This window comes from Engraulis encrasicolus, chromosome 1 (genome assembly GCF_034702125.1).
Source record: "Engraulis encrasicolus isolate BLACKSEA-1 chromosome 1, IST_EnEncr_1.0, whole genome shotgun sequence".
In the NCBI taxonomy this organism is placed as follows: Eukaryota; Metazoa; Chordata; class Actinopteri; order Clupeiformes; family Engraulidae; genus Engraulis; species Engraulis encrasicolus.
The window spans coordinates 35,106,555-35,133,453 of NC_085857.1; the positions used below are offsets into that span (position 1 = coordinate 35,106,555).

The 26,899-nt window shown below is 43.3% G+C and overlaps 1 protein-coding gene across 4 annotated transcripts; it reads left to right on the forward strand.

Moving 5' to 3' along the window:
- The first annotated feature begins 227 nt into the window (after positions 1 to 227).
- Positions 228 to 26,899, forward strand: LOC134450692 (SWI/SNF-related matrix-associated actin-dependent regulator of chromatin subfamily E member 1-like). 4 transcript variants are annotated; one of them, XM_063200625.1, is made up of 12 exons: positions 228 to 523; positions 1,873 to 1,923; positions 2,582 to 2,625; positions 5,090 to 5,194; positions 6,253 to 6,312; positions 6,881 to 6,961; positions 8,501 to 8,632; positions 9,143 to 9,314; positions 13,565 to 13,737; positions 16,348 to 16,449; positions 21,182 to 21,686; positions 22,367 to 26,899. In XM_063200625.1, the coding sequence occupies exons 2-12, from the start codon at positions 1,917 to 1,919 to the stop codon at positions 22,816 to 22,818; spliced, it is 1,833 nt and encodes a 610-aa protein (XP_063056695.1). In that variant the 5' UTR covers positions 228 to 523; positions 1,873 to 1,916; the 3' UTR covers positions 22,819 to 26,899. The 4 variants fall into 4 exon arrangements, with proteins under 4 accessions (XP_063056695.1, XP_063056705.1, XP_063056713.1 ...); XM_063200635.1 differs by having other exon boundaries at positions 5,090 to 5,188; XM_063200643.1 differs by lacking the exon at positions 6,253 to 6,312.

Consider the following 26,899-nt stretch of genomic DNA (forward strand, 5'->3'; position numbering starts at 1 on the left):
GCAATTCATTGGCTATTTCTGCTGGAATCCCATTAATAAGCCTTTGAATAAATAAGACTATTAATAGTTTCATGCAGCTCTCTCGGGCTGGACTGAACAATGGCATTGTGCATGGATAGAAAAAGAGGAGCAGAGAGGAAATGAGACTGCTACAATGAAGCTGTTTGGAGCAGGCCAGGCACAAGTTCTAAACAGATGGATGTGGAGGCAGGCGGCCACACATCTGGCAAGTGTTCTGTAAGAGAAAAAAAAGAATCCTTTGGCAACATAACTGCGCTTACATGTCAAGCGCGACGCAGTTGTCACGTACAGTATGTCTGTGATGGGGGACCATGGGGTTCCTCTTTAAGACATGTGCCTCTGACTAGTGTCTGGGCGCCTGCTGTCACCATGCAGAAATTAAAAAAATAATACACATTCTAGAGACTTCCATCTCTTTGCTGGAGCTTAATTCGCGTCCTGAGCTGTGGTGCTTGTACCCGATAATTCAGCTCGCAGGGCTTGGAACAAAGGGATTTTTGGGGTGAGCAGTCCTCCCATTTCAATCATTGACGTTTGTATTTCGCTGAAAAAAAGTAGCTGTCACTATAATCTACCATGTAGACGAACGAAAGCATTTCAAGCGTGCGTGACAACCAGCATTTATGCCGAGAAACAAACGTTAGGGACAGTCAGGGTTTAGTCACCTAGCTGTTAGCTTGTTATAATACATTGGATAGCTAGCTAACCTAGCAAATCTCAGTTTTAGCAGCTAGCTCACGTTAGCGAGAGATCTTCAATGCAATGTAAGTACACAACTACGCTTCACAGTCATGTGTGTATATGTGAAGAGCAATACAGTGTTGTTCTTCAGCTCATCTAAATAAAGTATTGTCGTTTTGGTGTCTTTATTTATATCAATGATATACACCGTCTAGTAGAGAAGGAGTATCATGTTATCAAATAACAGCTAGGTATTAGCTAGCAATCCATGACAGGTAACATAGGCTGCATCGGAGTTTTGTTCAAACACAGGATTTGCCGTAGTGTTTTTGGTTATTTATCGCTAGCATTATTTAAGCCGAGCATTTTTGTTATGTTAGCCTATAACACCTTCTGTTTTGGAAGACAGCTAGCCAGCTAATTAACATTGCATAGCACGTAGGCGTTATTTAAGAAAGTAACATAATCTTACAGCTAATATTGGCAGGCAATGTGTTTTCTAGGCACTACGTAAAATAATACTTCAACAGAGATATCATTGGTAACAACGTTGGTGGATTGTTATTTTTGTAAACAGAAACCTTGAAGTGTTATCTTATGGTTCCCATAGAGAGCAGACGAAGGCATCACCAATTTGTCTCATATTAAATACAACTGTTTGGCTTTTTCCATATCCATTCCGTTACCTCAGTCCTTTTTTGTTTTCATACAATACCTTGGCAAGCTGACCAAAAGCTATTACCTTGCTAACTGTAGCTGGATACCGTTAGCTACGGCTTCGCACGACAAGGCAATGTCTTGTAACTATTTACTGACAATGGACAAATATAATTGATGAGGTACAACTGTGTAATAAATTAGTTGTTTAGATAACCACACAGACACTAAAACATGTAAACTAATAGCTACCAGGTTAGATTAATGCAGGAAGCTTGGCAGCTTTTGCCAGCTGTCTGTGGCTGCTTCACGTTTCCTCCCAGCTCCCATTGTACAGACAGAGCGCACGCTGCGCACGCACGCACACACTGCTTCAAAGACGCTGTTTGGCATCATTTGGCATCTCTGTTCGTCTGACAATAATCAGCAGTGCTTCTGGTACGGCGTCTCACAGAGAATCGCTAGCGTACAATGCGACATTCTTCTCCACTCTAAATAATGTGTTTATTACAGACACAGTGCCTGGAATAGAGTGATTGGTTCACCCATCTGCCAAGATGTCAAGTAAGGATTGGTTTTAGTGCATTGAATATGTAGTTACTAGCTAATGTAGACGTACTAAATTGATATTATGTGGCGTGGGTATTAGGTCACGTCTTCTTTTCTGTGGTGATGATGATACTTAGCCTAAGCGCAGGTTCCTGACTGTTGGTTAAGGAATTTATACCTGCAGGTTTAGTCTAACAATACATTTATTAGCTACAGCATGGTCTTGTTCTGTTCACATACATTCTGTCCTTTTGAAATCATGAACCTGTCATTTCATTTCCATCAGTGATAGGACATGGTTTGGTTTCTCATTTGCCATATTAAAAAAAAACAACAACTCATTGTTGAATGAGACAAAGGTGTGGACATATTTCACTTGCTTTTCTCTCCTATAAGGTTAAATTAAATGTTAAAAATGAATGATCACATTTATTGAAAATAAATGCATGTGTCTTCTATCTGGACAAAGACCTAACCAATATCTTATCTGTTTACTACTCCATAATGTTGTATGACTAATTGGAATGATATCCAAGATATTGATTTGTAGCCCAACAGAGAATCATCATGGAAAACCAGATACATTTTTTTTCTCTGAATGTCTCATTATTAAAAGCCTTGTGCCTTTGTCATTAATGTGTATCCCCCTCCCTGTTTTGTTTCTTTATAACAGAGAGGCCCTCCTTTGCCCCTCCCCCTGCCCCAGCCCCCATGGCGGTAAGTATCACAGCCCGCCAGGAGCTCTGCAAGATGGATCCAAGTTTAGAAAGAGCACCCCCCCCCCCCACACACACACACACACACACACACACTTGCTGTGTCGATATGAGCTACCAATCGAGCTGAGCTACTGAGCCATTTCAGTACACTACATTAGAGCCAGGGCTATGAAATAACTTTTTTCCATCTCTAGCAGAGGCTATTCTAAGTTCAGCTGGGGCCCCAAGCGAAATGTCAAAGGAGTGAACATTTGAAAGAAATTTGCCACTATTGTTGCAAAGTCTGAGCTGTTATTCGTCATCCAGGGGGCCCAAGTGGCTGCCTGCCTGGCCAGGTGACAAAATGTGCCTCTGATCACTGGCCAATTTGGCTGGTAGGGGTGTAAATCATAGGCTCCATGACGATACGATTCAATATCGATATCTTATTATTCGATGCGATGCAATTCGATTATTTTGTATACTTAAGAATACCCCACGATATGATATAATACAATTCGATTCAACCTTTTCCAATTACTTTTCCACTTCTATTATGTTATGGAGCAAGGGCATTGGGCAGGGGCCAGCGATTATTTTTGATACTTTAGAATGCCCCATGATACGATGCGATTCGATTCAATCGTAAGATTATATTGCGATATATCGATACATTTCGATTATTATTTACACCGCTATCGGCTGGTAGATGTTAGATATCGCTAGCTAAACATCACTCACCATCAGTGAAAGTGGCTAGTAAGTTTTCTTTTCTACCAGCCAAACTGAGTTTTCACCAGCGTTTGGTCGGTTGGCTGGTGTTAAGTCGGAGCCCTGATTAGTGCACTTGGGGGTTGTGGTTTGGGTTTGGGCTGTGTTGAAAGCCTATTAGTAGCTCATATCGACAAAGCAGCAGTGTTAATTTTGTCAGCTTTTTTTTATTTAGTCGTAGTCTTAGTCACAATGACGAAAATCAATTTTAGTCTTAGTCATATTTTAGTCATTGCCTTCCCAATTTAGTCTTAGTCTTTGTCTAAATGACGAAAATCAATTTTAGTCTTAGTCAATTTTTAGTCATTTTAGTCATTTTAGTCAACACTGTACATAATAGAACTTCTCCACACACTGCTTCTCTTTTTAACATACGTATATCATTGACTGTACAGAATAAACCTTCTCCATACACTGCTTCTCTTTAACATATATCACACTGTGCAGAATGAAACTTCTTCACACACTGGTGTTAAATAAAATAGAGAAAAAGAGAACCAGTGTTAATTTAGTCAGCTTTTTAAAATTTAGTCTTAGTCTTAGTCACAATGACGAAAATCAATTTTAGTCTTAGTCATATTTTAGTCATTGCCTTCCCAATTTAGTCTTAGTCTTAGTCTAAATGACGAAAATCAAAAAAGGGCTTTGACGAAATATTTTAGTCATAGTCATGGTTGACGAAATTAACACTGCAAAGCAGCCAAAAACAATCTCGACAGAACACCCACATGTTCTCTGCTTTGTAATGAATATGAATATGTCATTGCTGGAGTCTCTCATGTCACATGTGACGTGACTATTGTCCGGAGTTTTCACAGATGCCCGTCACGGACCCTGTGGATTTGTATGGTCTGTTCTTTTCAGGGTTCTGTTGTGTGTGTGTTTGTGTGTGTGTGTGTGTGTGTGTGTGTGTGTGTGTGTGTGTGTGTGTGTGTGTGTGTGTGTGTGTGTGTGTTAGCTATTAGCTACTGCTCATAGCTGACATAATGTGACGATAACAGATTTATTTCCACATAACGTACAATGCCACAGCCAAACACTTTGAATTGAAGAACAAGGAGGAATTGATATGGGCATAGTATCACACTTTGAATAGTCACTCACTAAATACACAATTGTAAACACACACACTCATTTGATGAGGGATGTCTTCAATGCCAATGCTACATACAGATGGGAATGTAAAACATGTTTTTGACACAACCACGATCACTGCTGACTGTTGTCTTGTCACTCTGCTAGTTATCAATCAATCAATCGATCAATCAAACATATTTATGTAGCACATTATCATACATAAATGTCATACAATATTATCATACAATAAATGCGTGTGTCCGCTTTCCTCTCTTATTTTTTGCATGTTTTTGGATTTGTTTTCAGTTCTATAGCTGCTTAGTTGTTATACGTGTATATTCTACTTGAGCAATTTTCTCACGAATTCCTTGTTAATTTCTCATCCATGCTTCTTGTCTATTATTGTGTACTGATCGGAGAACTGCAACATCACTGAGGAAAGCAGCCATGCTGAAACGGTCTGCTCTGCTCTTCTCTCATGAAAGACCTTGTGTCTGTGTTTGTCGGTGTGCGAAGTAAACTGACCTTCTCAACCTTCTCTTTTTTTTTGTTTTTCTCCTCCTCCCTCTCCTCTTCCTCGTCCGCCCTCTCTTCCAACTCCTCCTCCTCCTCCTCCTCCTCCTCTTCCTCTTCAGCAAACTCCCAACACACCCGGGTTTGTGGGGTACAACCCCTACAGCCACCTGGCCTACAACAACTACAGGCTGGGCGGGAACCCAGGCACCAACAGTCGGGTAACGGTAGGCTCCTTGTTGGGGGAAGTAGACTAGGGAGGATCCTTGACAGCACTCATATGGGTCAAAGACATTTTATTTATTTTTTAGATTCAGACGTCAGGTTGACACAACGGCATCTAATGCCCATGAAGTAATTAGTAATTGGTGGTTGATACAGTATGCTGCAATGAATGTGCTTGTTATAGTCCACTAAAAACAGACAAACAAAAAATTCCATGAACTTGTGGCACTGCCTGTCGTTGTGCTTCCCTGACGTGTGCTAATGCTGAAACGTCAGTCATATACGGGTCAGTGATGTTTCAGCAGTAGCACACGTCAGGGCGGCACAACGACAGGCAGTGCCACTATTGTATGGATTTTTGTTTGCTTGTTTGTTTTTAGTGGACTATTTAAGAACCATATTCATTGCAGCATATCAACCACCAACTACTAATTCATTTATGGGCATTACATGCTGTTGTGCCACCTGACGTCTGAGCCCAAAAAAAAACACGTCTTTGACCCATTTACGTATTGTATTAGGAATAGCCATTTTGGGAAATGCAGACTCAGAAGAACCACTTGGAAGGAGCCTTGGTGGGGGTGCAGACTAGGAAGGGTATTAGAGGGGTGTAGACTAGCAAGAACGTATCTGGGGAAAGTAGGCTTGGCATCACTAATGTTGGTAATGCAGATACCTACATAGAGTCATAGAAAATACACTTTTTTTTGACTGGGTAAAATAGCTTTGTTAACCCCTTAGCGTAGAGCCTATGTTATAACCTTACTGTCACCAAAATTGTAATGGCTATGTCTTAATCTGTTACTTAAGGCTCTCGGTACTGTCATAGCAATGTTGTTATGATGCAGTTGAGTATTTTCAGCAAATAGTGAATAGGTCCGCCGGTGACCCCATCTGCAGTAAGAGGCCACACTAATTTGCCCTGAGTCATCACATCAGGAACATTCTCAGTGTAAATATGTCGTAGATAAGCATCAGATATGATTATTGATATTGATTATAGATTACAGAGTTACAACGTTTAGCCTTCTGTTCTGTTATCACATTTACATTTCCCTAGACTATACGAAAGGACAAACATCAGCAGGAAGACAGCACAGGAACCCACTGTGTATCATATGTGGGTAAATTTTAAACAAGCTTGAAAAAAAATGATGTTTTTCTACTAATTGTCAAGCACAGCATGACCGTAATGTGTCAATTTCATAACCTGTCACAAAATATAATCTATTGAACGCCAAAAGTGTTGAAAGACCAATACTGATAACTGTCTAACTTATACAATGATTTTATGAGGATGCTCCACGAGCATGGCTATTGGTAGCTGAAATTCAGGAAGTTTAAACACTGAGAACGGCCTTTTATGTAGTCAAGGTTTGTCACATACACCTAACTCGGGCTAACTCTCTTTTCAGAAGCACATGCCTCTGAAAGAAACCAGTGGTGCATTCCTGGAAAGCGTAGTTGTTAGCAATTTGCAACTTCGGTAGTTTCCAATGGGAAATTGCATTGCAACCAACAAAGTAGATAACATAGTTAGCAACTACGCTTTCCAGAAATGTACCCCTGGGTTTGTTTAGATATCATAGTTCATTTAACTTATCTTTGATTGTATATATTTGTATAATAATTAATATGCCTTTGCTTTGTTTTCCTTTACTTTTGTTTTTGCTGTGCTGGCTGTTCAGAATTCATCTGGGATTGCCATCCCTAAACCACCCAAGCCGCCGGACAAGCCTCTCATGCCTTACATGAGATATAGTCGCAAGGTAAGCCTATGTCATCCTACGTTTTTTTTCCTCTCTCCCTCTCTCTCTCTCCTTCTTTTTGTTGATTGACCGACCCAGTAACACTTCACAATAACCCTCCGCTATAAATGGTTAACTAATGGTTAGCTAATGTTTGTTATAAGCATTGATATATCATTATTAAATCAATTGCATAACACTTACTAAACATTTGTTGATAACAATAATATATTAGGGCTGCACGATTATGGAAACAATTATGACCACGATTATTTAGATCAAAATCACGATCACAATTATTAATCACGATTATGCAGCAGAGCTTATGCCTTATGCTTATGGTTATTTTCGGGTCGACTTAACAATACATTACCATTAGTTAACATAAGTCAACCATTAGTTAACCATCTAGCGGAAGGTTGTTGTGAAATGTTACCACAGACCCTAGTATGGTTCAGGTAATCATGATGAACCATGTGTTAATGACCGGGTGTTTATTTTACATTTCTGTGAGTGCTTCCTGTTGTAACACTGTAAATATAGGGAAATACGCAGGTCCCCCTCTATCCACCCGATTCTATCTACCATTTTTTGTGTGCGCTGAACCAGTGATTGGTGTGGGGAAACATTTGGCATGCATGCTTTTAAGCAAATCATGCTTTCAAATTGTCACCCTTTGTCGTAGGGGATTCAAGGTAAGGCTCACTTGCTCTTATGCTTTGCGCTTTCCTTGGTCAGGCCTTTGCACATGATCAGGGCTATTGCAAAGAACTGAAACTTGCAAAGAATTTTTAATTTGGCTCCGTTTTTTTAAGTCTGAGGGAAAAAAAAGGCTAAGCTCCGGTCAAGCTGCTTACTTGTTTGTTTGGATTTGGCATGAATTTTCCTCAGAAAACGCCCGCTTAGAGACGAGCTGAACACTGAGGGGCTAAAAGAAAACACATTTTAGCCCCGAACGAAACAAAATAAAGAGAAAAAAGTAAAGAGAAAAAAAAGAAAATGGGACATAGAATTGGGGAACAGCAACAAAAAAACCAGCATTTGAACTTTTGTTTGAAGTGCAATTGGCCTGTAAAACACCCAGCGGCCTCTGGTCTGGTCTGGTTTTTTAACCCGACACAATAGCTAGCTCAGTGGTTCTCAACCTTTTTTTTAACAACCCCCCCCTTTACCTCATCTTAAGCCTCCCAACACCCCTTGACCTCATCGTAAGCCTGCCAACGCCCCCCTTGACCTCATCATAAGCAAGCCAATGCCCCCCTTAGTATTAAAAAATAAAATAGACTAATGCACCTCAATGGCTACTAAGTACCGCCCCCTGCTCAGCTGTATTCTTCTCAACGCCCCCCCCTAGGGCTCCCTAACGCCCCCCTAAGGGGCTGTAGTGTCCCCGTTGAGAAACACTAAGCTAGCTTAAACACAGACTCCACCCCACCCACCACCCACCACTAAACAACCCCCACACCCCCGTCCCCCATACACAACAACCATACATACACCCCCCCGTCCGAATCAACCCAACCCCACCCCACCATGCCCATGTCTGGTTCTCATCACCAGGTCTGGGACCAAGTAAAAGCCTCCAATCCTGATCTGAAGCTATGGGAAATTGGGAAGATAATCGGTGGCATGTGGCGGGACCTCACTGATGAGGAGAAACAGGAATATTTGAATGACTACGAAGCAGAGAAGGTTGGTTTTTACGAGGTGTCGATGGGGTGGCTTTGGGTGAGACCGGCGGAAGTGGCCAAGTTTTTTGAAAAACCATTTCATTCTACTGCTCTTGCTTCTTTTTAAAAAAAAAAAAGTTGTTGTGATGTGTTTTTTTATGTTCTTCTTTATCATGTGGCAGATGCCGTCTACTCAACATGTCTACTACCTCTTCGGAGTTACACTTCCGAGCAGGTTCTGAGTTGGTTCTTTGTGGTGGGAAAAAAAAAAATATTTTGTTGCTTCTTTTCTACGTTTGCTGGTTTTAAAATCATGCAGCAAACATTGTTTTTCTGGTGTTTACTCAACGCACTTCAGCATTGTTTCGTTTTGTGTTTGCTTGCTGTTTTTCTTTGTTTGTTTTTCTTTTGTCTGCAGACAAGCCGTCTGCTTTACCCAACCTCTCTGTTTTCTGTACTCTTTCTTTCTCTCTCTCTCTCTCTCTCTCTCTCTCTCTCTCTCTCTCTCTCTCTCATCCCGCTTGTCCTGCAGATTGAGTACAATGAGAGCATGAAGGCCTACCACAACTCCCCGGCGTATCTGGCCTACGTCAACGCCAAGAACCGAGCGGAGGCCGCCCTGGAGGAGGAGAGCCGGCAACGCCAGTCGCGCCTCGACAAGGGCGAGCCGTACCTCACCATCCAGCCGGCCGAGGACCCCGATGGTGAGTACAGTCAGGCCCTGAGTACAGGTAGCTGTCTACAAAACTGCCTGCATCGATGGGTGACCTGCGGTGCTTTTCTTGAAACCATAGTTGCTAACTACATTAGCTACTTTGTTGGATGGGTACAGTTAGCTGTCTACGAAACTGCCTGCATCGATGGGTGACCAGCGGTGTTTTTCTCGAAACTATAGTTGCTAACTACATTAGCTACTTTGTTGGCTTCAATGCCATTTACCGTTAGCAACTACCCAACAGTGAGTACACCGTTAGCTAGCCTGGGAAATCCCATGCTGCTTTGCACAACCGTTCCTATCTGAGAGACAGCAAGGAGTTTACCTTCAGTGAGGGCACCAGATCATGGTCCCTGTCTCTCAATCATGACTGTAGTTAGTTTGAATAGATACAACTGACACGATTGGCTATGGCTACGTATGCCAAATGCTACACATTCGTAACCCCCAATAAACAAACAGAAGTCATCAATCGTAAACCACACACCCACTACAAGATTTTACCATAGGCAGGTCTCCAGACCATTGAGTGATTAAAATCTGTTGACAACCAGGCAAACAGTTAGCCGTCTACAAAACTGCCTGCATCGATGGGGTGACCTGGATTCAAATGTTACCTTCCACAATCCAGGTGGACACACTGGATTGTAAAACTTCTGAATCCAGGCTGCCCATCCCTGACTGAAGTGTGGCCACAGTACTTCACTGTGTGTCTCGCTACCACTACGATTAAAAACAAACAATGACCTGATCCTGGGAGATGACAATTGATTCATTACTATTCAACGTTTCCCCTCTTTTTGGGACCACAACTCTGACCCTTTGAATGTCCATGGGGTACAGTTGCTCTGGTTTCGGAACCCACTCAAAGCCCCAGACTGAGAGAAAAAAAGCAATTGTAAAAACAAAACAAAAAAAACAAGCAAACAGTAACATGCAGTAACATTTAACAGTGTTGGGGGATTGTGTGATCAGATGAGAGACATGTTGGATGAGTTTGTAGTCGTTTGGACTCCCCAAAAGACATCCCCAAGATCTCCCCAAGCATCTATCTTGTGAAAATGTGTTCAGGTCGCCCCAGACCTGTCTTCAGAGGGTGACCTCATAGAAGGACTTCCATGGTAATCAAAGGTGCGTGATCTAACCTTTCCCATCACAAAAAATTAACTGATAATCCTATAACAGCTTTTTTGTTCTGGCCCTAGGTGCTGTATATTTTCGTGATCCCTATATCCCAATTGGCAAACACTATATTCATTTTTTTAAATTTCAGATTCATTAGAAAAGTAAATACATTTATTAGCTATATAAGCGAGTATTGTTACAAAGTAGTTTATGGAATATGGAATGGTAACTATTAACCTGTTTTATTTATGAAATGTAATCCTTTAACAGCTTCCTAGGTTGGTTCTGGTATTGGTTGCTCAAAAATATGGAATGAATACACATTATTTATTGCCAGTACATTTCACAACGATATTACATATGAATAAGAAACTAAAAATGATTGGGCAATCTGATTGATAGCATTTTTGGCACATCTGTGGTGGCGGGATTTTAAAAAGAAAATCTTCTAGGAATGGGTATGAACAAACTCTGCAAATACCAACTTGTGTATCCGTCTTTGAGGTTTTTTACTTTTCCTTGATTTCATAAGTAAACTTCCTTTGCGGTCAACAACACAGTTTGGCAGTTTGGCACCCAGGGTTCCAGACATGCTTGCACAATCCTGGGCAAGGAAGAAAACAGTGGAGAAGTACTGCTGCATTTTTCAATTGTCGTCTTCGTTTGGAGTCTCTCTCTGGATCAGATCTGGCTCGAGTGGAGATGGATGCGTCAGCTTTTATTGCTTCATAATCAGTCAGAGGGTTTGGGAGGGGGAAAAAACAACAAACGTCACAGACCATTTGCTTCTTGCCAAGTATTGTTTTGTGTGGTGAGGTCAGTGTTTCATTTCACGGTCAAGATTTTTCCATATACAGACGGAGCGGCACAATGTTTCGTTTTAAAAAGCCACCCCTTTTTTATCTGACATGGAGATGAGGCAAATGAAAGCTTTATGTGACCACGAGGGGAATGGACCCTATTCACTTTTTTATTGAATGCATATACTGTTAAAAAAACATACTGTATAAGTTCGCTTAAACAAGTGCATATCACATTTCTTATAGGCTGCGTAATCCTAGCCTGATTATCATCGACTTTCAAATCTCTTCAAGACTTGGTATGACCAAGAGCATAACAATTAACATTTCCCAAAGGTCATGGTTGACCTGCCTCCCTTGGCTTGCTAATGGTTGTTTGCTACCCGACAAAGTGGGAGGAGTTCCTGTTTTTTGGGTGCTCAGAAATTACATTTGAATTGCTCTTGACCTGACTAGAAGCAATGCTGAAGGGGTTGCGTCACTAGGAGGCCACAGCGTGGCTAGCATCATCCATACCTGACTAGATATTCAGATGTGTGGTGGATTAAATTTAAAGGTTGGCATGATAATCGCAATTCAATAATGTAAATTAAAGGTAAGTAGTCTCTTCTGTATCTTTTAGTACCAATCCTATCAGTGTGGTGGTTTAATTTATACATATTTCATGATTTCTTAATTCAGGGAATTCTTGAGATGAGACACATAACTATAAAGCTGTGTTTGTACATCCAGAGTGACTTTCGTTACCCGAGTAGTTTGGGTCGCGCGCTGAAGAAGTTTCGGCATGAATATGCTTTATTCGCTCTGGACGTGACATTGACATGTTAAATTTAGCTAATGACAACGGCCCTGGCTTGTCAGCCTGGGACATTCAGAGATATGGTGAACACTTCAATTGGTTTTCGCCAAGCTGCGTCATAGCTAATTACCATACTATTAGCTTGACATTAATCTCTGAAATTTGCTCAGGTCGCTTTATTCCTGGCAAATCGGTTTGGTCGCTTTAGTCGCCTACCCTCTAAAGAAATAATGACTTCTGTCACTTAGGTAGCGTAGGTTTCTCTTGGTGTACACATAGAGCAGCGATTCTCAAAGTGTGGTCCGGGGACCACTGGTGGTCCGCAATAAAGCGTAGGTGGTCCGCAAGGGGATTTCTTCTCCAAGACAAGCTAGCAGTAGGCTATACATTACAAAGCTAAACATAGCTGAAATATTATTTTCACCACAACAAGACAGGCTAGTAAATGTGAATAAAAAGTAAGTGAGCTGCATCGAAATGAGCAGTGTCAAATTAGCACCCGTCAAATGTCAATTCAGTTGAAAGGTGGTCCCTGAACATTTGGTGTTCAAGTGGTCCTTGGTCTGAAAAAGTTTGAGAATCACTGACATAGATTAACACAAAGGGCCTTGGCTGTGACCCAGGCGGCTAAGGCGCTGTGCTGTTAAGCCGGGGACCTGGGTTCGATTTCCACCCAAGGTAGTTTCCCCACCCTCTCTGATCTCTCTATCCCACTTATTTCCTGTCCCTCTCCTTACTGTTCTGGCACAAGTAAAGGCATAAAAGCCCCAAAATAAATACCCCCTCACATATACACACACAAACACATACACACACACACACACACACACACACACACACATACACAGACACACACACACACACACACACACACACACACACACACACACACACACACACACACACACACACACACACACACACACACACACACACACACACACACCTCTAGTAGTAGTGGTTTAAAAAATGTTTAAAAACAAACAAGACCCTGAAACATGTACTGCACTATTTTGTATTTCATAAAGATTATGATTTAAATGATACAATTGTTTAATGAGAAGAAAAATGTTGGATCAGAAAAAGTAACATGACCCTTTCCCTTAATATTTAACATGACGTGGCCCAGACGTGGCTTTCGATTGGCTGGGCACCCGACTGCTTCACCGGCGACCCCGGTTCGATTCCGGCCCCAAGTCATTTGCCGAACCCTCCCTGTCTTTCTCTCCCTGCTAATGTCCTGTCACAACTGCCCTGTCCTGTCATAATAAAAGCAGAAAAGGCCAAGAAAAAAATTAAAAATATTTAACATGACGTTTCGTCCCTCTACATTGCTGTATTACGGCAGCTTTTGACGTTTTGGCATTGGAAATTAGCCCATGGCTACAAATGCTATGATGCCTTTCTGTTGGGCTGTTGTTCAGCCTACATGATGTGTATTTGTCCCTATTCAAATGAACCATTACTGAACTGTTTTGACGTTGACAGTTTGCGTCTTTTCCTCCTTCCGTCCAGATTACGACGACGGCTTTTCCATGAAGCACTCGGCGGCGGCCCGCTTCCAGCGTAACCACCGGCTGATCAGCGAGATCCTGAGCGACAGCGTGGTGCCGGACGTGCGCTCCGTGGTCACCACCGCCCGCATGCAGGTGCTGAAGAGGCAGGTGCAGTCGCTCATGGTCCACCAGGTAAGGTCAGCCACACACACACACACACACACACACACACACACACACACACACACACACACACACACACACACACACACACACACACACACACACACAGAGGGCCGCTGACAGCTTTTGCCGGGCCCAAGACAAAGTCATCTGAAAGGGCCCCCCCATCCAAAACATACAATGTAATGAGGACCCAATTTTGGGTTCCCCCTTTCCTTCCTTCCCTGTTGGCTGCCCTTCACACACACACACGCGCGCGCGCACACACACACACACACACACACACACACACACACACACACACACACACACACACACACACACACACATTCCCTCAATGTACACCAGGTAAACATACCTTGGACACTCGCCACACACACACACCACACACACCACACATACACACACACACACACACACACACACACACACACACACACACTCACACACACACACTATTGAAACTAACAAGAGGCCTTGTGACATGACATGCTCTACTCTCTCAGCACTCACCAACTGTCTCATGTGGGCCGACGACTTTGCATTCATACAGTACTTCTCCAGTCATGCTTGGCAATGAAGTGGGCTATCACTAATCACCACCACGACCTGTCTGTAGTAGTGACACATGTGTGGGATTTCATATCATCAGTTATGATGTGCTAGAACAATCGCAACACACCAGGGCCCTTATTTATCATCATTTCGTAGAATGCCTTCTAAATTGTGTCCTACGAGTGAAATATAAAATGGTCGCAAGTGCAAAGAAATCGAGATTCACCAAGCGTATGTTGCCAGCTCCTACGCACACCTCTGCATGATAAATCCCTCACCTTCCAAATAACTGTGCACACGCTCTCTCAGAGTAATTTGCATTCTTAAACGCCTCCAAGTAACCATATATGGTATTAAACTACATTCAAATGCCATTTGATAATTTCAAAGCGCCATCCTGTTTGGACAAATGCAGATTACCGCGTCACATGATGCGCTGGTGGGAAGCGTGCAGAGATAGAAACATTTCCGCAACATAAGTGGAGGTGCCTTCGACAGGAGGACAGTATTTCAAAATAAGTGAAAGGTGGAGACACACGTGGACGTTAACACTGTCAAATACCACCCTGTCATACTTCATTGAAATCAAAGCAAATATATACGGCACGGTCAATATTATTTGCAATTTCATGTCTCTTCCACTCGCACGCATGGTCCGAGTTGTTCGTAGATTCAGGCACATTTTTACGTTCAAGTCTATGTTCATAAATCTCACACTTTGCTCTGGAATGATCGTACGCACGCTTTACGCACAGATCTGTGCCTAAGAACGCTTGATGAATGAGGGCCCTGGTCTGAGTTGGAGAACACGGTTCAGGTTGAAGAGCACAATGCTACGTCAAAATAAAGAGTGCAGGACAGGTGCTGGACCAAAAAGATAGGTCAGCAGCACTGATAAAAGCTCCTCATGTCTTTCCTGGCACGTCGTTTCAGTTCGCATCGCCGTTCATCAAAGAAACAACGCACCAGTAAAATGTTTGGAGGGCGCTAAATCAGTGTCGTGCACCTTATTATCTCTTTCCAAGACAAAATTGCTGACAGAAATTTATATGACAAGCCATCACAACTTTACATTCGGCAGTTGTTGCTGTGGTCTGGTTGTAACGCAAAGGAAGGAATGAATGGCACAAGGTTCTTGGTTTGGAAATGGCCTGATTGATATATTGACGATTTTCATGAATCCACACGTAAGGATGATTTTGGCCTATTTAATTGCGGTTGGTGTGCCATGTTCATGCCACCTTTTCATTGTATCCAGATTTTTTCCTCAGGAAGATATGAGAGTAGGCTAGCTGTGCTGACTTGACTTGGATGCGAAATTCATCTGTAATATGGATTGACACTTTTATCCAAAGCGGCTCACAGCTAGATACAGGGCATTAGTTGCAGTTCCTCGAACGCTGTCGCTAGGTGCCTTGCTCAGGGCACAGCCATTGGATAAGGGATTCACATCAGTAGCCTTCCGATTGCAAAACCGTCCTATACATGAGTAAATTGCACATGGATTTCCAAGTGCATGTTAGAGTATAGGAGCTGTAGCAAAGTAGAGATACTTAAATGTGCATTATGTAACATAGCTTTAAAGGTGCTCTGTGTAGGATGGTGGCCAGAGTAGGTATAGCAAGTATGCTGCTCATTGAAACTGTGCTGTACTGCCATATTTATCTTTTCATGGATATTTGTCAAATAATAAACTAATATTTACTAGTATGACCAATGTATGCTAAGTCTTAATGCTAAAAGTATATTTCTGAAAATACAAAATATCGGACAATGGGGTACTAGATACCCCTTTTCATGCATGAAAAGTGCAATTTTTCTAGTGATAATGAATACCTCAAATTTGGTGGTGGTGGTACGTCTTTGTAGAAAAGGTAACATTTCTGAATGGGCAGCATGAATTTTGGAAATAAAATACTAAAAATATTACACAGTGCAGTGCACCTTTAAATATATCCCGAAGGATATTGAGGTAAATAATGTTGATAACTGTCTTTGAATAGAGTAAAAGAAAGCATGTGAATGTTTGTTGGTAATTGCATGCATTGTCTCTCTTGACTGTAGAGAAAACTGGAGGCTGAGCTCCTTCAGATTGAGGATCGTCACCAGCTGAAGAAGAGGAAATTTCTGGAAGCAACCGAGGCATTCACAAATGAGCTCAAAAGGGTAAGAGTGAATGCCCTGTCTGTGACTCCCTACCTAATGTTGTGGTAATTCTTTTGTGTGTTTTGTTTGCTTTGTTTCTTATTTATTTTTTAGCTCTTATATATTATGTGTTTATCTTGTCTTGTGTAGTGTGGATGGCCAGGTGGCGTTCAATTTCACCTTTTGGGGATTACTAAAGTAAAGTCTCTCTCTCTCTCTCTCTCTCTCTCTCTCTCTCTCTCTCTCTCTCTCTCTCTCTCTCTCTCTCTCTCTCTCTCTTTTTTTTTTCAATAGGTGCTCTAAAACAAAATTCACCATACACCTTACAGCACCATGCAATTCAAAAATATAAGCCTTCTGAACCCACAGATAAGATAAGATTTGGGCTTTTAGAATGAATGAAACAGCTGCATAAAACAGATGATGAAATGAAAACCTGACAATATCTCTCAAATTTTAAAAACGAGCTGCAGTGTATTAGATTAGAATTTGGGGTTGAGGTTGAAAATGGTAAATGATACCTAAAACCGGTGAAATCAAAATCTGGTGAAATGAAAAACTGACAAGAATCTGTCCACACTTTAGATTTTTAAAATCCTTATTTTGTAGATAACTATTTGTGGATGAGGGTGAAGATGATGCTCTTTGCCGGGAGATGCATGCATGCTTTTGGCCATGAGAGGGAGCCAGTGAGTACTGCTGAAGTGATGCCATTGGCAGTTCGGCCCTGAAGAGCTGTTCATTTCCATGGAGCAGCAGAGCACGTCACTGCACTTTTTCATGAGTGTTTTTATTTTCCAGCCCAAAACATTAGATTTCGTTGATTTCCACAAAGCAGCAGATCACATAACTACACCCACATAACTACACATAACTACAACCGGCCAAGTGCTGGTGAAATTTCAGTTTGGCTGGAAGAAAATACCAACTTACTAGCCACGTTCACCCATTAGAGAGTGTGTTTGACTAGTCCGATTCATATCTACTAGCCATTCATATCTACTGGCCAAGTGCTGGTGAAATTTCAGTTTGGCTGGAAGAAAATACCAACTTACTAGCCACGTTCACCCATTAGAGAGTGTGTTTGACTAGTCCGATTCATATCTACTAGCCATTTTTGGCTGGTGGTGAAAGAAGTTAATTTAGGACCCTGACTACACACATCATAAGCTCTATCCCCACATTTTAATGTGTGTTTTTATTATTCAGCTCATAACATTAGATTTTGCTAATTTCCACAGAGCAGCAGGTAACTGCACGTATCATAAGCTCTGTCAGCACAGCGATTTCATTTGTGAGGGTTTTTTTTATAGCCCAAGAATTCACACATTAGATTTAGTAACCTCAACACACACATCTTGGTTTACAGGACAGCAGAGCACGTCACTGCACGTATCATAGGCTCTGTCCCCACATTTTTAAAGTGTGTGTGGTCTTCATTATGTAGCCCAGAACATAAAATTATGTAACCTCATCTGTCTGTCCCCACAGCGATTTAATATGTTTTATTACTTAGCCCACATTATTACGTAACCTCATCGCACGCGCCTTAGTTTACACATCTTTCAAAGAAATGTTGAAATGTCAACACTATCAACTAACTATGCAACATATCTACTATAGAAGCTGCAAGCATTATCTGAAGTCGTATCGAAATAACCAAAAATATTGCCACGTTCAACTGATACAGTATATGCTGTATTTCTCACTCGTGACTTCACTGTGCAATTAATTCAGACAATGATTAAGTCAAAAGTGCGCTCTCTCACGACTTATGAGTTAACACTGCCAGGTAGTCTGCACGCTATGCACTGGTTTGATTTGCAGGAATAAAATTGGGTCAAAATTGTGAGTTGTGGGTAATTGGAAAAAAAAACTTCCATCCTGTTCTTTGAGCATCAACCTCAGCTTTCTCTTTCTCTCTCTCTCGTTCTCTCCCTCCCTCTCTCTCTCTCTCTCTCTCTCTCTCTCCTGTTTTTCTTCATTTCATTGCATTGACAAGTCTTTCTTTGATCATCTCACTTGGTTTTTCACCTTTCATGCACCATCTCTCTCTCAATGGCACAGAACAATTTTCTGCAAAGACAATAAATGATTTATCGATCTACAGTATCTATGTAATCATGTCTTTGTCTGTTAATTAACCACGGCGACCTACCGCCTGTTAATTACCACCCAGCCAGCCATCCTTCTGCATCCCTGCTTGGTGTTCCGTCTCTCAATCTCCATGCGACTCTATCATTGGTTTCCAATCTTTACATCCCTTGCTTTTTTGTCTCTCTATTCCCCTTTCTCCAATCCCCCTCTCTCTATCGCCATCTCTCTCTCTCTCTCTCTCTCTCTGACTCTCTCTCTCTATCGCCATCTCTCTCTCTCTCTCTCTCTCTCCCTCACACCATCTCTCTCTGTCCGTCCACCCCATGAACGTGATCATGGATAAAGGCGTCTACTAAATGTAATATAATGCAAGGTCAGAAGGATTCAAGATTCAAGATTCATGACTCAATATTTGTTTTACGCCTTATTACATTACATTACATTACATTGCATTTGGCAGACGCTTTATAACCAAAGCGACTTTCAGAAGAGGACATAATCAAGCCAACATCACAAGCAAATACAAAGTGCACAGGAGATATACAGAACAGCAAGTGCAATTACAAAGAGGGGTTAGTTTTTTTTTTTTTTTTTTTTTAATAATAAAGAGGAAATAATGAGAACACACACACACAAACACACACTCACAAACTAAACTAAACTAAACATAATGTCAGGATTCTGCCCTGGGGCAATGCCAGTTCAATCATTAGTCTAGTAGATTCTCTCGAAAGAGGAATGTCTTTAGTTGTTTCTTGAAGGCTGCAAGAGAGGTGCTTAGTCTTGCTGCCTCTGGGAGACTGTTCCACCACTTGGGAACCACAACGGAGAACAATCTTGACTGGGAGTACCTAGAGCGACTGGATGGCAGAGCCAGACGGCTTGTGCTGGATGAGCGCAGATCTCTTCCAGTAACATAAGGCGTTAGTAGGTCCTTCAGATAAGCTGGGGCCGTTCCTGTGATGGTTTTGTAGGCAAGGGTCAGTGCCTTGTGCTTGATCCGGGCGGCGATCGGTAACCAGTGCAACTCAATAAATAGAGGAGTAACATGGGTCCTTTTGGGTTGATTGAAGATCAACCGTGCCGCCGCATTCTGGATCATCTGCAGAGGCTTTAGCGCACAACAAGATCAACCGTGCCGCCGCATTCTGGATCATCTGCAGAGGCTTTAGCGCACAAACAGGACCGTGGCCTGGACCAGTCGTTGTGTAGAATATTGTGTCAGCACAGGTCTGATATTCCGTACGTTGGACATCTGGATTCGACAGGTCCGGGTGACCGAGTTGATGTAGTTGGAGCATGACAGCTCATCATCAATCATGACGCCAAGGTTTTTGGCGACTTTGCTTGGGGTCACGATGGTGGAGCCTATCTTGAGGTTGATGTTGTGACTGAGCGGCTCTTTAGCTGGGATCACCAGGAGCTCTGTCTTGGCCAGGTTCAGCTGTAGGTGGTGGTCCTTCATCCATGTTGACAAGTCGGTGAGGCAGGCAGAGATGCGTTCCGAAACCGTGGTGTCCTCTGGACGGAACGACAGGTACATCTGGGTGTCATCAGCATAGCAGTGGTAGGAGAACCCATGTGTTTGAATGACACGTCCCAGGGAGGACGTGTATATTGCAAACAGAAGGGGTCCCAGCACTGATCCTTGGGGTACGCCTGTGGAGAGGGTGTGAGTCGTAGACAGCTTCCCTTGCCATGACACACTGAAGGTGCGTCCAGAGAGGTAGGAGTTGAACCATGAGTGGACAACGCCTGTGATTCCCATGGCTGTGAGTATCCTCAGGAGGATCTTGTGGTTGACTGTGTCAAAGGCTGCAGATAGGTCTAGTAGTATGAGGACCGAGGATAGTCCTTCCGTTCTTGCAGTCCTTAGAGCTTCAGTCACTGAGAGTAACGCAGTTTCAGTTGAATGTCCACTTCTGAAACCAGATTGTTTTGGGTCCAGTAATCCGTTCTGGTTTAGGAAGTTGGTGACTTGCTTTGCAACTGCCCTTTCTAGCGTCTTGGATAGGAAGGGAAGCCTTATAGGTTTGAAGCCTATAAAGAGTGAACAATATTGTGTCTTTGTCTCCTAAAGATAAAAAAGAGGGGAGGGGAGTGCAAAAAAAGTGCCTTCAGCATGAGTTCAGAAATCTAGTTCATTGCTTGGTGATAGAAACTACTTCGGAGTCTGGTAGTGCAAGCTTCTATACCGTTTACCAGATGGTAATATCTCAAACAGTTCATGGTTGGGATGATTAGATCATTCAAGATTTTTTTTGCCTTCCTGATGCATCTTCCCTCAGGAGACAGTAGAGAGGGGGCAGTGCTTAGTTGCAATTGAGGTGCATTAGTCTATTTTAATTTTTAATACTAACTGGGGCGTCGGGAGGCTTATGATGAGGTCAAGGGGGCGTTGGGAGGCTTATGATGAGGTCCAGGGGTATTTATTTTAAAAAAAAAAGGTTTAGAAACATTTATAACATAAACCTACAGTGACACCTGCTCTCTCTCTCTCTCCTCAATAACTGTGCTGCATGACACTGGAGGTGGACATGGAGAAGATTATAATATAAACCTACAATAATACCCTCTCTCTCTCTCTCTCTCTCTCTCTCTCTCTCTCTCTCTCTCTCTCTCTCTCTCTCTCTCTCTCTCTCTCTCTCCACAACAGCTGTGCTGCATGAAGGTCGAGGTAGACATGGAGAAGATCTCCACGGAGATGGCGGCCGCGGAGGAGGCGTCCCGCAAGCGCCTTGCAGAGCGGGAGCGGGAGAGCTCCACCGGTGCTGGTGGTGCTGGTGGTGGTGGTGGTGGCGGCTGCAGCAGCAGCACCGAAGAGGGCTCCGAGCCTTCGGCCAGCCCGGCCTCCTCCAGCAATGACAACACCACCACCACCACCACCAAGGCCCCCGCCCTGGCACCCGCTACCAAGCCCCAGCAGTGCCCTGCACACACCAGCAGCACCACCAGCAGCAGCAGCACTAAGGCACACCCACCACCGCAGCCCCATGCGGATGGTGCCAGCAGCAGCAAGAAAAAGAAGAAGATGGAGAAGGAGAAGGAGAAGAAGGAGGAGGTGGTGGTGGGGAAGGAGAAAGAGGAGGTGGAGAGGGAGGAGGAGGAGGAGGAGGAGAAGGAGGCTCCTGTCAAAGAGGCCAAGCCCACAGACACTGGTGGTGAGGATGCCTGTCTGGACTGGTTACTTGATTGTTCAAATCGAAAGAATGTCCAAAAGAATTATGATTAAAAAAAATACTTTGGCTGTACTAAAAACTGCCATTGCTCCAGAGATTACTTGTGTACACCTTGTGCAAGATGCATTTCAATAATGGTTTGCTTCTCTTTGCTTGCAGTGTCTGTATGTAGTAAGTGTTGATAAGCATACATAATTACTAAGTTACGTAAGTGTGAACTTGCACGCTGTAGTTGTATGGCAGAAAATTCTCTGTCTTATTCTTTGCAGCTACATGACTGTGCATGCCCTCTCAAGTGCTTTCTTTGGCTCTGTCTAAACACTTTTCTGAGTTGCTTTTGGGGTCATTAGCGTTTTTGACTAGCAGACGTCAGATTGACACAGTAACTGCTAATTTCTCAATTGTGTATGAATTAAATGGTTTTTTGTTTGTTTGTTTTTACTGGATTATCTGAACGCATATCCATTGCTTGGACATTAATTTGTCAATGTGTTTATTTCATTTAAGATTTGAATTAGATTGGCATTAGCTGTGGTTTTAGCACCTGGCGTCCGCTACAAAAAAAAAACCTTGTCAATGACCCATAGATAAACGCATCTGCTAAGTGATCACACATTCTCACATCTCATTTTTGTGTCTTTTTTAAAATAAAATAAAAACAGCAGTGGAAAAATCCCAGAAGAGCCCAGAGGAGCCTGCAGCAGCAGCAGCAGCAGCAGGAGTGGCGGCAGCAACAGCAACAGCAACAGAGGCGGCAGCAACAACGGAAGGGGCGGGGGCAGGGGCAGCTGCCACACCAGCCCCCCCAGCAGCAGCAGCTGCAGCAGCAGCATCAGCAACAGCAGCAGCAGCAGCAGCAGCAGCAGCAACAGCAGCATCCTCCAGCAGCGAGGAGCGGGCTCCAGAGGACAAGGAGAGCAGCAACGTGGCCGAGGCAGCCATGGAGGAGTGCACCAGCGACAGCAACACGGGCTCCGAGACCCCCTGCACCCCCACAGAGGAGTCCACCCCACAGCAGCAGCAGCAGCCCCCCGAAACGCCCTTCGAGGGTGGGTCCTCCTCCTCTTCCACCTCCACCTCCACCTCGGCGGGGGGGCGTGGCCAAAGAGAGTAGAGTAGAGTAAGATGATTCAAGCAACGTGCATTTCCTGCATCCACGTCATGTCATGTGAACGCACCTTTAGGACACCTGCGGTTAGGAGACCTTTTGGAGGCTTTAGGTTGAGAATAAATGGCCCTGTAGATGGCGGTAGCGCACATCTTATGCAAACCGTCACCAAATGCCACAGAAAGAGAAGAAGAAGGAGGGGACAACGCCCTCTTAGGAGACCAAACTTGAGCACAGTCCTTTGCATTGGGTGGGCGGAGTTTGAATCATCTTACTCTACTAAGAGTATTTTACAACATGCGACCTTGCCTCCTCCACTTGTGCTTGTCTCCTCGTACCAGGAAGTAATATGTCATGATGACATCACTGACCACAGCATTATATTTCAATATCTTGCAAAAGCTCAATTATAAAGCCTTCTTCTGATTTGCAATTGGGATGGTGAATGAAAAACAGTCCCTCAAAAGCTGTTGTGGCTAGGCTGACAGCTGGGAAACTTAATCATTTTCTCTACGGAGGAGGGGCCAGGAGGTGGGGCGAGGAGACAAGCACAAGTGGAGGAGGCAAGGTCGCATATTGTAACGCACTCTAAGAAAATCTTTGACGCGGCCCCAAGCACTGAATGCTGAGACCCCGGGGCCACGCAGCTGGAGTCGAATCCCCATATCACTGCTCATGCACTCCACAAACAACCAGACCCTCCAGCATCTTGGGATGTTGTGATTTGCAACTTCACCGCAACTTCAGCAAGCCCCCGGAGAATTCCTGTGTAGTCAGTGCCGTGTTGCGATTTTAACCAGTGACCGAAACTTTCCCGAAAATGAACTACCTTTTTCTCAATTGCACCATGGAGAGATTAGAGCTGTATGCTTTCTTTCTCTGCTTCGCCGGTGACAAAGGCAAGACAAGGGGCTTATTTTTGGGAAAGTTGCCGCGTGGGTGAAAATGGCAACACTATGAAGAACACACATGAAGTTTTGTTGAATTTGCGGTTGTGTTGAAGTTGCAAAAAGTCACAAAAAATTCTGCGACTGAATGCCTAATCCCTTTTTGGGAAAAGGTGCCCTCAGTCTCTAAAAACCTTAATATCTCAGCCTCCAAAGCACATAAAAAATGAAATGAAATGAGTTGCATTTAAAAGGTAGGACCTTCATCCTTCATTAGAATGTGTTCATTCATCTCTAACATCTCAAATCTCAAGAGTCTGAATGCACTCATCCATGCAGCTCCAGGCACCTGGGTTAATGCTGCTCATTATAGGCAGTGTCAGGCTTAAATGGGTTAATTCTGGAGGGACTGAACAAACTGCTCCACATCAAACCATGGGTGGGTTCTCAACAGAGGCAGACCAACTGGATTGAGAAAGTGAGAGTCACTGCCATGTACCGTATTTCAGTGCTATTCAACTTCAAGAGGGCCAAACGGTAAAATCACTGGGGATTTTCGGAGGCCGGACAACGTAAAACAACACAAAAATAATCCATTGAACTACATTAATTTTTTCGTCTTTATTACCTTTATTCCATTCGCCTGTGCCCTCAACAGATTATTTCACTGATTTGCTGATCTTACTTGGAGCAAGTATGTGGCAGGACTTAAACGTTCTGAACCCAGACTGTCCATTTCTGAAACCTCTAGCCACCGTCCAGTCGGTGGTCAACACACCCTGTCATCCGAGCCAATCATATCTTTTAAATGCGGGTCCAGCAGCCAATCATATCTTGAAGCTGGCCCTGCATCTCCAAGCTGAGCCATCACTTAGTCACCTATCTACCTGCCCGTCCGTCCACCCTTACCCATCCACATGCATCCTTCCATTTATCCATTCGTCCATCCATCTCTGTCACTATTGCACTTATCCGTACCAAAATGAAATGACAAAACAAAACAAACAAAAAAAAGAAAATATGTATGCGTACAAAAATCTGCATATCAGTGTTATGTTGTTGTAATGTTTTTTGAAATGATGGACTTTGTGTTCTTGCACAATCGACAACACACATTATGACCTCTCTGGACGTACAGTAGCTTAGCGATCCGCTCAGGGCTGCGTTTCTCGACAACATCATTGCTAACTTATTTAGCATCGTACTTGGTTGGTACGTGATTTCCATCGGCAACCTACTAAGTTGCTAATAGGTTTAGCAGCGATGCTTTCAGATCACGGGGCCCTGTTCCACCCCGCAATGTGTTGTGTGCTGGCTTTTATCGTGAATGGTTGAAGTGGAATTTGCATGGGGCTATGAATGACTTTTGACTGGAATATGGTACTTATTATTATAGTTATATACGTATGATTTTTTGAAAATTGAACATTTTAAACAATCGCAGTTGTGTTTTAGAAGTTGCTAATTGTTGTGCTATTACAAGCCACAGAAGTCATTTCACACCGCCATGGGAAGGCACATCAGCTAAAATGAGATTTCGAAAATATCGACTGTGTCATGCCATGCAGTGTTCATTTGCTGCTGCCTGTATGCATGCTGTTTGTTTTCTATGGTGGTCTTTCAAAGAAAATGTCATGTTGACCACAATCTTTCAATCTCCATGTTGTGGCAGCAGAAACAAGCAAGCTACTCAGACTCTGTACAGGCCGTATCTCAAAGTCAAGGATCCTGGCCCTGCTAGGACCTGAAACGCCCAGTGATTGGATACTCTTAAGTGAACTCCGCGGAGTATCCAATCACTGGGCTTTTTCACGCCCTAGCAAGGCCAGGATCCTTAACATAGAGAAACAGCCATTATCTTCCCTTGATTGTGCATGCAAATTCCAACTGAGCCCCTAGAAACAAGATGGAGCCCAAAAAAGAGACCTCGTGGGGTTTCCTTTCAGGGAGTCTGTGCAAATGTGAAGACAAACGTGCCACGCACTCCCTCACTCTCAGAAGACATCAAAGTGCTCTTGCTTTGAGGCCCAGGCAGCCTGATCAGTGTTGCCAGATGTGTCTGATCAAATCCCTCCCAAAAGGTGCTCAAAAGCCACCAAGATGCGCTAAATTCCGCCCAATTTCATCAAATTTCATTGATTTCTATAGGCATAAAACTGCAGAAAAAAAGGCCAAATGGCCGATTTTTCCCATTTTTACCCGCAGACGGCCATCCCAAACAGCTCAATTGGGCGGGTAACTGTCCAATCTGGCAACACGGAGCCTGATAACAAGATCTCTCATGAACTGAATTCCGCAGAAATGTTCTCTCCACTCTACCGCTGTTCTCGTGATCTATCTCTTCCTTTGTACCTTCTCCTAGTTTTTTTTTTTTTTTTTTTACAAAAACAAGTAGCTTAAAGACAGAAGAAGAACCAGCAGAGGAAAGCAGTGTAACAGTATTTAGACTCCTGGAATGTGTTGTTATGCCCTTTGTACCAGTATTATGTGTTTTTGCCGTCGTCTCGGGAGTTTGTATTTAGTCCTTTCTGTGTGTTATTTATTGTCGCTTTCGCTTTCATAGGTTGCTTCCGACCCCCACCCCGTGCCCTTTGCAGCCCTTTAGCCCAGGGATGGGCAACTGGAGGCCCGGGGGCCACATGCGGCCAGCCTGCTCACTCAGGGTGGCCCCTAGATAAAACATAATTAAAGAAATAAGTATATAATGACCAGATTTTTCAAAACATTTTTCCATCGTAATTCTATTGTTGGCCGATAGAGAAAACTCCCATTACTTCCAAACAAATATTGGCAGTCAGAGAGCAACCGACTGCACATCGAGCTCTGTGAGTTGCAGTCCGATCCCTGGTCATGTGGCCCTCCGATGGTGGCGATGACAAAATGTGGCCCTCCTTGTCATGAAAGTTGCCCATCCCCGCCTTAGCCTGTAGCTTTAGTTCCCTTGCCAAGGCAGTCGTCCAGGTGCAGTGTAGTGCCGTACCGCTAATGCTAGGTAACGCCGTAGTGCAGTGCCGTGTGAAGCTGCTTGCTAGCTAGATTAGGCCATCTCGATCTGTTCTCCAAACCTCAGGCATCTGCTTATGAGGTTGCACATCAGGGGCCTATACTAAGAAGCTGGTTCAGTAGTAAATACAGGCTTAGTTATCCTACAGGAAGTGGTAAACCTGCTGATAGATGTACCTGCAAGCATCATTTAGTCA